The sequence below is a fragment of the Loxodonta africana genome, chromosome 21 (genome assembly GCF_030014295.1).
Source record: "Loxodonta africana isolate mLoxAfr1 chromosome 21, mLoxAfr1.hap2, whole genome shotgun sequence".
Classification (NCBI taxonomy): domain Eukaryota; kingdom Metazoa; phylum Chordata; class Mammalia; order Proboscidea; family Elephantidae; genus Loxodonta; species Loxodonta africana.
The window spans coordinates 59,647,431-59,660,131 of record NC_087362.1 but is presented as its reverse complement, the minus strand read 5'-3'; the positions used below and the strand labels follow the sequence as shown (position 1 = coordinate 59,660,131).

The 12,701-nt window shown below is 41.0% G+C and overlaps 1 protein-coding gene across 5 annotated transcripts in view; it reads left to right on the top strand.

Moving 5' to 3' along the window:
* RSPRY1 (ring finger and SPRY domain containing 1) overlaps positions 1-12,701 on the top strand; it is a 52,534-nt gene that overhangs the window by 27,931 nt on the left and 11,902 nt on the right. For all 5 annotated transcript variants that reach the window (XR_010318890.1, XM_003416291.4, XM_010596060.3 and 2 more), the window contains exons 8-13: positions 532-663; positions 1,640-1,755; positions 2,731-2,874; positions 7,605-7,716; positions 9,855-9,957; positions 10,341-10,493. Coding sequence is in view for 4 of the 5 variants with exons in the window: in XM_003416291.4 (XP_003416339.1) it covers positions 532-663; positions 1,640-1,755; positions 2,731-2,874; positions 7,605-7,716; positions 9,855-9,957; positions 10,341-10,493 (760 nt within the window). In the remaining variant the exon portion in view is untranslated. The remainder of the gene's footprint in view (positions 1-531; positions 664-1,639; positions 1,756-2,730; positions 2,875-7,604; positions 7,717-9,854; positions 9,958-10,340; positions 10,494-12,701) is intronic.

Below are 12,701 nucleotides of genomic sequence, written 5' to 3'. Positions count from 1 at the left end.
ACCCACTTTCTAGAAAGCAGTCAAAGCTCTTTGGCTATGTCTTTCCCAGAAACTATAATGGAAGTCCATTCTAATCTCCAAGTGCCTCTCCTCACTCCTTACCACCACTAGGGTGCCCAACAAATCCTCCCCCCACCCTTTTTTTTTGTGACTTAGGCGAAAGTTAATAGAACAAATTAGTTTCTCGTTAAATAATTGATATACAAATTGTTTTGTGACATTGGTTGCCAACCCCGTGATATGTCAACACTCTCCCCTTCTCCACCCCAGGTTCCCTGTTTCCATTCATCCAGTTTTCCTATCCCTTCCTGCATTTTTGTCTTTACTTTTGGGCTGGCGTTCCCATTAGTCTCGTATACATGATTGAACTGTGAAGCACGTTCCCTCGCATCTGCTATTGTTGGCTCTATAGACCTGGGCTAATCTTTGGCTGAAGGTTAAACCTCAGGAGTGACTTCAGTACTGAGTTAAAGGGGTGTTCAGACCTCCTACTCTTTCTTTGTTAATTCAAGTTCGTATCGTTCCCAACAGGTGAAAATAAATTGACTATCTCTGAATCCAGCATTAGTGACCGGCTGGTCACACTGGAGTCCTGGGCTGATGATCCTGATTACCTGAAACGTCAAGTTGGTTTCTGTGCCCAGTGGAGCTTAGACAATCTCTGTAAGTGGAAGTTGTCCTTTATTAAAATGTCTTGTTTTATTTCCAAACCCATGTCTCTTATAGAATCACTGGACTTTCTTTTTTTCTAGTGAGTGTGGGTCCTTCCTTATAAGGTCCTCAATTAGTAAGGTTGGATATATTCTAGCAGAAATGTATACTTGGGACCCTTCAGACAAGAATTAGATGGAGTGTTTCTAATGACAGCACTCTCCTTCAGAAACCTTTATTGGTGCCCTATTTCCTGCTGTGTCCAAGTCCTCAGTAATATGGCGCTGCCTGGTCAACTCTTCCCAGTGCAGACTGTCTCCTCACAGTCCTATACACAGGTCCTGATCGTTCCTACCTCTGGGCCTGTTCCCCCTCACTTGAAATTCCTTTTCTTTACTCTTCTCCCTATCCCAATTTTGGTATCCAAAACTCAACTCATGTCTTGTCTATACCATGAGGGTCATTCCTGCCTTTTCTCTTCTTCTGAATTACACCAAGGCTTAGTCTAGAACACTAGTTCATTATCCAGTAACACACTGTCTGTAATCATTTGCTAATTCCTTTGTGAGTATTTGTCATATATCTAAAGCCATAGTATAAACTCATCCAAGGGCTGTAGAACTAAAATTACATGCCAAAGCACAGTCTCAGTAGACATATAACCAACCCCCTGTTCCTGCCCCAACAATGTGGAAAGGAACTTAGACCACAGCCGTGTAATGGCAGTTAAAGAGTCATTCCGAAGTGTGCAATTTGGATTTTGTTTCATGCAAAATACTGAATAGAAGGAAGAGAAGCGTAAACCTAGCAATGCTGCCTTTCCTAGTATTTTCTTCATTAGCTTTCATGTGGTAGTGTAGCAGCAAAACCGGGGTTATAAGTCTCCCTACCCATCTGCCATTTATGATTACCTCCACTCCTTGACTAGGATCAGATGGCAGCCGGCAATGAGAGCTGCCTTAGAAACATGACCCTTTTTCTTTTGCAGTTTTAAAAGAAGGAAGGCAGCTGACCTATGAGAAAGTGGACTTGAATAACATTAGGGCTATGCTGAATAGCAACGATGTCAGCGAGTACCTGAAAATCTCACCTCACGGCTTAGAGGTAAAGCTCCCACAGGTGGCCCTCTCAGGGGGAAAAAAGAGGACATTTTTGCTTGCATTTTCATGTCCTGATTCTGAACAAAGGCAATTTCTTGCAGAATAGATGGAAGTTTATTTCAGATTCAAAAAAAAAAGTGGTTAGGGGAAGAAGTGGTGGGGGAGAGGGTATTTCAGGACAGTAATCTTTTCTATCCCATATGATGCTACACATATAGTGAGCACTGTAATATTTATTGACCATGTGGTTTAAATATTTCTGTTTCTAATCTCTTTTTATTTAGCTGAAAATACAATGACTGGTGTTTGGAGCCACTCGTTTTTTTAATCCCTGAATAGCCAGTTGTAGTAAGTCTAGGACTTCCCCTTCTCCTTGTCTGTTGAAAACATTGCTGATTTTGTGGTTGAAAGATTTTGTGGTTGAAGGTGGATGAAAGAGCTGCTTATGTCCAGGAAGGTGCAATTAGGGTACTAGACATGTCAGGATTAAAGAACTATTTGAAGAATGGCTAGAAACATCTCTTTGATCTTAGGTATTGCCAAATCTCTTATGTAGTTTCTGCTTTGTTTGTACATAGGCACCCCATCGTATACTCTTTGGTATCCTTCTCCCCCTCCATCATAACAAGGCAGGGTAAGGCAATGTTCTGCATTAGTAAAAGGCTCTAATATGAGAGCAAAGCTCCGTAAGGACTTAAATGAAGCCAGTAGCCTTTACTAATTGTTCCTGCAGCCATCTTTGAGACCTTCTAAGCTTGGCACCAATCTTGTTAGAATTCCCTGGAAATCTATAAAATAGCCACAGACTGTGCTTTATTCAGTTTTGCATTTTTTGTCACTGAAGGGGTGAGCGGAGGAGGAAAGCGTAGTCCACCAGAAGCTTTAATAAGGCGAAATATATTCAACCTGCTGAGCAGTCAGTTATCTTTGGTGGTCTTCAGGCACTGATGTGTACTGTCATGCTCTTTGGTTTTGCCAGGCTCGTTGTGATGCCTCCTCCTTTGAAAGTGTGCGTTGCACCTTTTGTGTAGACGCCGGGGTGTGGTACTACGAAGTAACAGTGATCACTTCTGGCGTTATGCAGATAGGCTGGGCCACTCGAGACAGCAAATTTCTCAATCACGTGAGTATGAGTACAAATGGGGGCAGGAGGAGTTTGCTTTTTTGTGGGTGGGTGGGTGGAGGATACTCGGGCATACTTATTTTTCAGATAGGTTTGTGCAATAATCATTTCTTGGGTTGAACCACGTGGTGGCAAACCCCTAAAGGGGTTTGCTAAACTGATTTAGAATTAGGTAAAAGACAAGTGAAATTACCCCCCAGCCTTTTGTTTTTCCTCCAGTCTAAGCTCACATTAATTTCGTCCCTAGAACTTGGATGTGTCCTTTGTCTCTGTGGGTGCTGCTCCAGCCTCAGCCCCATCTTTGGCTCAGTTCGTATTTTATATTGGGAACAATGATGATTTTTACCTTGACTATAAACTTGAAGAACTGTAGGAATTTTCTTTCATAAAATACTAAGTGCTGAATTTTCTCATTTGATTTTACCCTTTAGTTAGTACGCACATTTGTTTTCAATATTTAGTATTTCTCTGTTGTTGTAGAAAGCTGCAGCATAAGGGGGAAGATTAGGTTCACTGGAGTAAGCAGGTCTGAGCTACTGCTACCCGAGGATGAGGGTGCTGGGGCTCCTCCCTTTCCTGCAGTGTATGACTTCTTGCCAGTTTATAAGCTTCTAATACCTATAGCCCAATTGGTGTTCTTCTGTTGGCCAACTTATAAGCTGTTAGGAAGTTGACGCTGTTTCAATCAGGAATATTTTGTGTACGTATGATTTTTACTCTTTGAGCTGGGGTAAAGCCCCTGGATTATTTTATTAATCTAAAATAATAGTCCCACATCCATATGGAAGGTCCTGGGGTGGGTTTTAGAAGTGATCCAAGAAAGTCAAACGAAACTTGCCTGTCATAAGCATGGGTTTTCAAGGGCCCTTTTAGCAAGGCTGTATTGTACCCAGGAATTGTTAATGGCATTTTACTAAAACACCTGGATTAGAGAGACAGATTGGAGGAAGAGGGCCAGTGGAGAGGTCAAGTCTGAACTCTTATCTAGGGTGAACTAGGCCCCAGTCAGTGTTGCTTTTCTGGGGAGCCTTCCCTGATGCAGAGCCTACTAACCTACTGGGCCCTTTCATTAAAACCTAGAAGCATAGGGCTTTTTTGTGGTACCACGTAGTCAGAGGTAACTACGTCTAGAGAACAATTCTAGTAAGTCTCGTGTTCCCTACTGGAATACCCATTTAAAGCAGAGAGTATCAACTCTATGGACAGCCTTCCTCAAGTGATGTCCTAAAGATAATTTCTAAGGACTTTTAAAAAAAATCTTAATTTCCAGAGCATCTTTATTTTATTGCCTATCATCTGATTCCCACAACGGTTTTTACCATCACTGTTCCCATTTCACAGATGAGAAAACTGAGATTGAGAGTAGGAAATAAAGGAACTCAGACTAGAATTTAGTCACCTTCCTATTCTACCACAGTTGTTTCTTTGCATTTGAAAATGGGGAAAATCTCAGAGATCAGCTAGTGTCCTCAGTTGGAAGTGAAAAATTGTTCCAGAACTAGAAGAAATATGAATTCCTCCAGGAAAGAAGCTACGATACAAGGATTGTCTCTCCCCAGTTGACAGCAGCATGCTACAAGACTAGGTGGAGTGTATCTGAGACTGAATGTCACAATTTTTTTCTTTTTAAATGGCCAGTGAAGCTGAATCATGAGCAGTTCATTATCTGGTAGATGAAACTGTAATCTCCACCATGTAGTTACAGACCCTTGGCTTCTCAAGCTAAGAGGCTTAAAATAATTGTTTTCCTACCATCCAGATTGCTTGATAGACTATTGGTTTCTTGCTTTAAAACAACAAACAAACAAAAGCATTTTTTCCTGATCTACGTGCTGGTTGATTCTCTGTTAGAAATCGTTAAAATCTGATATATCTTTTCCTAGGATCTTGATGATGATGTAATCCTTTGCTTCAAATAGGCATTGTTCTTTGGTTCTGAATTTTTTTTGCCTGTACAGACAGGGTGTGGTTTTATGGAATAAGTCATTCCTGGGATACACCCAGTTTCTAAAGATTTGTAGTCCCTCCATTGTGCCTCTTATTTTAACTCTCACCAGTTTTGAGGGGATGATCAAATTGCTGGGCTCAGAGACAGATCATTAAAATGAGAAGTTTAAGGATAGTTCTTGTTCAGGTTACCTACAGAGTAGTTTGTTTTGTTGGGTTGTATATTTTTATGGGGGGGGTGGTTGGTAGAAGTGATTCTCTAAGGGTACATTTTAGCTTATCTAAAATATCTTAACTTTCCATGAGGGTCTACCATGTGACAGGTCCTTCACATACATCATCTCCAATCTTTTTGAGAGTCTGGAAAGGTATTGTTCTCCCATTTAAAGATGAGGAAGATGAGACTCAGAGAAGTTAATTAAGAAACTTGCCCAAAGCCACCTAGCTTCCAAGTGCTGGAGCAGAATTCAAACTCGGACCAGGATACCCCGTGCTCCTTCTCCTGTTGAAGCATCCTGCCTTGGAGAAATGACTCTGGCTATCAGAAGGAATGACTTGGCAGCCTTTGGGGGGCTTCCAGAACAACTGAGGGGTTAGGGAACTAGACAGGCTCCAAGGTAACTTCAGAAGGCCAAGAGACAGGAAGTACAACAGCCAGTGTTTTAGGGGAATGGTCTGGCCAGGATGCAGCCACCACTGTCCGCATGAATCCATCCTAACCATCCCTCTGTGTGGGGTCATTTGCACCACACTGAGTGTCTGATGAAGGATCCAGATGGCTGAGCCTAGATCAAATCTTATCACTCCAGTTCCGGAGTGGGAGGCAGGACACTATGACATGTATCCCCCATAACAAAAAGGGGGATTGGGATGCTGAACAGCAGAAAAAAGGACAGCATCCACTACATGGGGAATGGATTCAGAATATTGCCTGAACCGCTGCAAGCTTTCTTTTATTTGTTGTCCATAATGTTTCTATTACTAAAATATACATGATTGGAAACAGGCAGTTCAAGATTGTCACCTCAAATAATAAGCTAGCCACCCTGTTCTCACAGTTAGCCATCCCAGCCAGTAGAAACCAAAGTTAATTCTACTGGAAATGCTTTTAGGTTGAGAGAGGATGTAATGCCATTGAGGTTGCTCTCTGAGCCATAAGCTCAAAGGGATTTTTAAAATGCATCTCTGCTTGATGGAGGCACCTACTTCATAGATCTATGGGAGCAGATCTCTGGTTAAAATTATTTGAATTCCTCCTTTGTTATACACTGCCACTCCATTGTGGAATTCATCCAGACATAGAAGACACTGCATGGTAAAGCATTTGTAATGTGTCTGTTCTTTACCAACTCTTGGCAGCTAGGAATCTTCTAGGAATTATTTTCAAGTGTTCTGTCAAGGACTTCCTAAACATTAGAAAGTAAAGGTAAAAAAGAATTGTTTGCTTCTTTGCCCATGCCCAAAAGCCCAAATTTTAGTGGTTTTAAAGTCAGTTTTGTACTTACTGACTTGTAGAGCCTTTGAAAGGGATAGCAAGGTTTTCTGTTTTCTTTCTAGTAGGCTGAAGGATTTCTTCTCTCCCTGAAGGCAGTTAGAGGCAAGTTCACATAACTCTTGTATAGTCTGAATAGTTCATGTTTACAGCTAATTCAGAAGCTTCACTTTGGAGAACACTCATCCAAATTCAGGATATTATAGTCCAGGTAGCTGAGGAGTGGCAACTTTTTTTTCAGTCGATCTCCTCACTGCTCTCATTGTTCATTCCATAGAATAAGCAGGCCACCACCAGGACCTGAGATCTTACTTGAATTTGACCCATAGTTTCAATCCCTTTCTCCACTAAAACTTTTCACCCTTGATCCTCAAAAATAGCAGTTGTCTGATCTGCATACTTCTACTCTATTTTCTTTATAAGTGCTCAAAATAAATTCTGAAGATCTCCTCTACCCTTACATTTTAATAATTCTGTGAAATAATTACAAAGCAATAAGTGATAAAAGAAGATACCAAGGACCCAATATGATGCTCCAATTGAGCTGATCTTAGAATAACTATTAGCTAAATTGTCCACTGTGAATTGACTCGACGGCAACTGGTAATGATAGCGATAATAATTGTCCACAGTAACCTTTCTCTTAGCTTTAGTTTTGAAATCTCTGAGCATTTTGGATATTTTAAACTCTACTAACCCTGGTGGCATAGTGGTTAGGTGCTACGGCTGCTAACCAAAAGGTTGGCAGTTTGAATCCACCAGGCGCTCTTTGGAAACTCTATGGGGCAGTTCTACTTTGCCCTATAGGGTCGCTATGAGTCGGAGTCGACTCGACAGCACTGGGTTTACATGCAAGCAAGGTGTTTATCCAGCAGTGGTGAAGTAGAAAGTGGACCGATGTAGAAATCAGAAGGCTTTCAGTCCAAACTTGGGTCTGCCTCTTTTAATAGTGTGTCCTTGGGTAAGTGGGTTAACCTGTCAGAGCCTTTGTTTCCTCTTAAAATGGAGTAATACTACCAGCCTCATGCCACCAATGAGAATTAAATGAACCACGACGTGCCTGGAACAGAGAAGGCATTCCGTAAATATTTGCTGAGGAAGTCATTATGTTTCCTTGGAACCAGGCCTCTAGGTCATAGCTTTGGTGTTTTCCATGAACCATAGACATTCCCTTCATCCAAAAAGCTTAGGCTTCCAGCAGCTGGGTTAATGGTTATAGAAGATACACTCCTTTCCCCAGATCAGAGCAGGTGGAGCCTTGCTAAACCTTCTGGGCCCTATCTCCCTGCAGGAAGGCTATGGCATTGGGGATGACGAATATTCCTGTGCATATGATGGCTGCCGGCAGCTGATTTGGTACAACGCCAGAAGTAAGCCTCACCTACATCCATGCTGGAAAGAAGGTATTCATTCACCTCGATCATGAACTTGTCATCTGAGTTAGGACCACTGGTTACAATGAGGCATCTCATTTTCTTAAGATGTTTTAATGGAAGAAGATTAAACAAGAAAAGGGATATTAGCCTTTTTTTTTTTTTTTATCACTTCCATGGATATGAATGGTATTCCCCTGATAATTTCACCTCTGGTGGAGCTCTTCCTGTAGCAAATACATTTCAGAATATAAAATTCTTAAGTTAGTGGGAAAATGATAACCTTAAGATTAATATGTATTCTCCCTTCCTCTGTGGGTTTATGTTTTGAATCAAAGCAGCCATGGAGATATCAGGGACACTGATAATGATAATGCCACTAAACCAAGGATATTTTCAGAGACAGGATGCCTGTGAAATAGGCACTATTTGGTGGCCTCATTCTGGGCACCTCCAGAGCAGCTTTTAAAGAGGGTTTGAGAGCACTTTTGGCCCCAAACACATCTGCTTATACACCTCTACTCTCCAGACATCAGACTCAGGATGCAGCAAGGGCACAGGCCACCAGGACTGTCAGCTGTGGCTCTAAGACTTTTAGCAGGAATGTGTCTCAGAACAACATGGACCTTTTTTTGCCCCATTCAATTTTTGCTCCATCCCATTTGTAGTATCCAAGGCCCTAGACCCATGACAACATTTCTAAATGGAAGATTTAAGCAGCAAAATTAGTCACATAGTTTGTTAAACACCTAGACTAAAGGATATAAGGTTATTGAGTCTTTTCTCTCCCAGCTAAATACATTGTAAACAGTGCCTTCCTGCCACAGCAGCATCGTACAGGAGGGTGGTGTTCTCAGAGACCTCCTGGTGCCCCATGGCGTTCTGAGGAAGTAGGGCCATATGGTAGGGGATAGCTCATCTGGAGGGATTTTATTCCCGGCATTGGAGCTAGGTAAGGGAGATAGCACAGCTCCTTTTCCAGGTGTCCCTTCCAGTGTCCTGCTACAGTTGGCATGAGTTGATGGACCTATAAACTGAATTTTCAGGCATGCTAGGAGAGCTAGAACTTGACTCTGAGGGGACAGCTCCACATGATTAAATTCATCGTGTGGGAAAGGAAAAACCTGAAAAGCCAGCATAAGCCCTCCGTTCAATGGCCCGCAGGTTCTTGAAGGAACGTAGAACTGCTTCATTTAGCTGAGTATAAGGTAGCAGCATTGTCTTCAAGAACAATTTAGTTTTTTTTTTTTTTTAATAAAAATTTTCAAAGCTATTCACTGAAGTAAAAAAGTTTATTATAAAAATTTGGAGAAGAGGGCGAAAAAAGCAAAACGAATAAACTTAAAATCACCTGTAATTCCTCCATCCAGAGATCTTAAAAAAACACTTAAAATTTGGTGTATATTTTGTTTTTCCACTTAGTATACTTTGAACAGCTTTCCAGGTTGTTAATAACATTTTCAATGGCTTCTCAACATTCCAGTATGTAGTTGTACCATGACGCATTCATCAATGCCTATTGTTGGACATTTACATGTTTGCCTTTTTTTACTATTATTACAAACCACTGGATTTTCTCAGGATAAATCTTTAGAAGTGAAACTTCCCTGGCAAAGAGGAATTTTTTTTTTAATGGTGCTTTAAGTGAAAGTTTACAATTCAAGTCAGTTTCTCGTACAAAACCTTCCACACGTGTTGTTATGTGACCCTAGTTGCTCTCCCCACAGTGTGACAGCACACTCTTCTCTCCACCCTGTATTTCCTGTGGGAAAGAGGAATTTTAAGGCTTTTGCTATACATTGCCAGATTTTCCTCCGCTAGTACTGAGGGCCCATTTTCATTCCCGTCACTGGGGAATATCATAATGGGCTGTCTCATTAAGAGGAGAGCAGCTGGGAGTGCACCGCAGGGCGTGTATGGCTTTTTGTATGAGAGTCTGACTTGATTTGTGAACTTTCACCTAAAGCACAGTAAAGAAATTAAATATATATATTGGCGTGTAGGGATCAGCTCAGTTGCAGAAGAAGCCAAGAAGATGAAGATGTTGACTGCACGGCTAGAGAGGCAGACTTAATACAGTGACATTGAAGCACTTAAGACACTCAGCAGAGCCCAGAGTCCTGGTGGGGGACACCATTATCTTAACAGAGCTTCCCTTCTTCCTCTAGGAGACACAGTAGGATTTCTGTTAGACTTGAATGAAAAGCAAATGATCTTCTTTTTAAATGGCAACCAGCTGCCTCCAGAGAAGCAAGTCTTTTCATCTACTGTGTAAGTAGCTCTTCCCTGGGAAAAATTTGAGTAGATGCATAGGATGTACTTTTCACTGCTATTTAAGATGTTATAGAGCCCAGAAAGAAAAAAGGGGCACTTGCAAATTCTTTTTATGAGCCAAATATCATTGTCCATTTATGTAGCCAGTTATGATGGGAATCAGTTTATTTCAAGTAACTGGGACTTACTGGTCATACCTAAAGCTATCCCCAAGTTAGATACAGGAGGATAAAGGCAGGATTTTCTCTGGCTCACAGACCTGTCTAGGTTAGTAAACAGAATCTGTGCCGCCTTTCCTTTCTGCCAGGACCTCTTTATGTAGGAACTTAACCTTGTTTTGTATTCAGTCTGTTGACCTTTGTACTCATTTTTATTTGTAGATCAGGATTTTTTGCTGCAGCTAGTTTCATGTCATATCAACAATGTGAGTTCAATTTTGGAGCAAAACCATTCAAATACCCACCATCTATGAAGTTTAGCACTTTTAATGACTATGCCTTCCTAACGGCTGAAGAAAAAATAATTTTGCCAAGGTAAGGAATTTGCCTAGGCTGTCTCTAGACGTTCACGTACATCTTATCAGAAATCAAAATAATTTATGAGGTTACTTCGTTCAACTTTTTACAGATAATTTTGAAAACCTGAGTGAAATGGATGGCTTCCTAGGAAATATAAAGTACTAAAACAGATCCCAGGAGAAATAGAAACAAACCAATTATTATGATAAAATGAAAAAAATTAAGAGCTGTGTCCCCCAAAAGCACCAGGCCCAGGTGGCTCCACAGAGGATTTCTACCAAATCTTTAAGTAACAGATGACTTTCACTGCTGTTTAAGATGTTATAGAGCCCAGAAAGAAAAAAGGGGCACTTAAAATTCTTTTTATGAGCCAAATATCATTGATATAAAAACCAGATGGATGTAACACGTATACACATACACACATAAAACTCTAAACTAATTTTACTTGAGTGTCAATGTAAAAATCCTAAATATTAGGAAATCAAACACATAATTTAACAGATGAGTTTATAGAAACAGACTTCTTAGTGGGTCTTAGCTGCGTTGCAAAGACGGTAACACTCTTCCACAACCACTAGGACAGTGAATGCCATCTTGGATAGAATTTCACAGTCCTTCGTTTGACAGAAACTGTGGTTGGCCATTAATTGTCTCATCGAATGAATGCCTGCTTTTCTTCCTCACGACAGGAATGTGGTCTGTGTCTTAAGCTAGGAAAAGACTTCAGCTGCTTCCTGGTAATTACTTCATGTTGAAGCTTGTTTTCACTATGTGAGCCGAACTGTATCATTTTTTAACAGAGCAGATGCCTGGGCCTGTGTGAGGAAGGGTATGCCTGTTACTAATGCCACATGAGTTATATCAATGAGAGGGTCTCTCTCAGCAGTCAAGGAGACTATACTGGCCATGGGGTAGCCAGTGTTGGACCATTATACCTCTGACGGTTTCTATAATATAATGCTATAATCCTAGCTCCTTTTTTGGCTCAAAAGCAGATCTGTAAGCAGCCACTCTAGTCTGGGCTTCACCTTGAATTTGAAGCTTGAGAGCAGCTCAACAGTTTCCAGGTGAACTAGAAAATGTCACATGGTGGCAGCAGCATTGTCTGAAGCAGCAGAACCTCAGTAATATCCTAAGAACCGAAGGGTTATTTGTATTCCAGTTCAGGGATCTAAGGTTCATTCCTAGAACTTTCCTTCAGCTTGTCTTAGTATATGATAGAGACTTCGAAATTTAAATTCTTCTTGGTGAAAGTCTGAGGTGACACATTCCTATTTCCTGTCATTCTCCTTTCCTTTTTTAATCTAACCTGCCTGCCCTTTCCTTGGATGCAGCGCACAAATAAGCCCACCTTCTCACATACACCCTGAAAGGCACAATTGACCCATCTAAGAGTTCCATTAGAGACTGGCCATAGTTGAAACTGCTTGCGATGGGCATCAGCTGTCAGAAAGTCTCCCTTTAGGGGCAACTTCTTAATCTCATCGGTTAGCCTGCCTTGAATAAAAACAGGAGAGTCACAAGCTAAGTCAGCCCCATGCTATATCTACAATTTATTGACTCCAAGATAGGAGCTGTCAGGAGCTAGTTGAGTGGCCTCCTTAGTGCTGACCTCCTGCTGCTACTTTTCCCCCTTAACATCTTAATGGCACTTAATTACAAATGTGCCATTTAACTATGAATGTACCTAAGACTGTGCCGTTGTTATTTTCAGCCCGTGTTCCAAAAGTTTATATTCTACCACCACCGCCAGTTCCCATTGAATTGACCCCAACTCATGACGACCCCATGTTTTTCAAAGTAGAACTGTGCTCCATATGGTTTTCAGTGGCTGATTTTTTGGAAGTAGAGCGCCAGGCCTTTCTCTCAAGGCATCTCTGTGTGCACTCAAACCTCCATCCTTTCAGTTAGCATTCCATTTCTTTCAGTTAGCATTCCGTTTACAACACAGGGGACTCAGCTTATATTCAGTGATACTTTTTTACTCATTGAAATAGTATGTCTTTTATTTATTCTAAAACTAACCTTTTTCAGGCCTCAGGGTAGCAGATCATGGCTCTGAGATTTTGTGAATTGTTTTATATTGTACATATCTGTATCTAATTCCTCTCCTTCCAGTCATTCTTTTTTTTTTTTTTTCTTAATCTTTTTATTATGGAAAATTTCAATACATACAAAAGAAAAAAGAATCATACAATAAAGCCCCAAATACCCAACTCT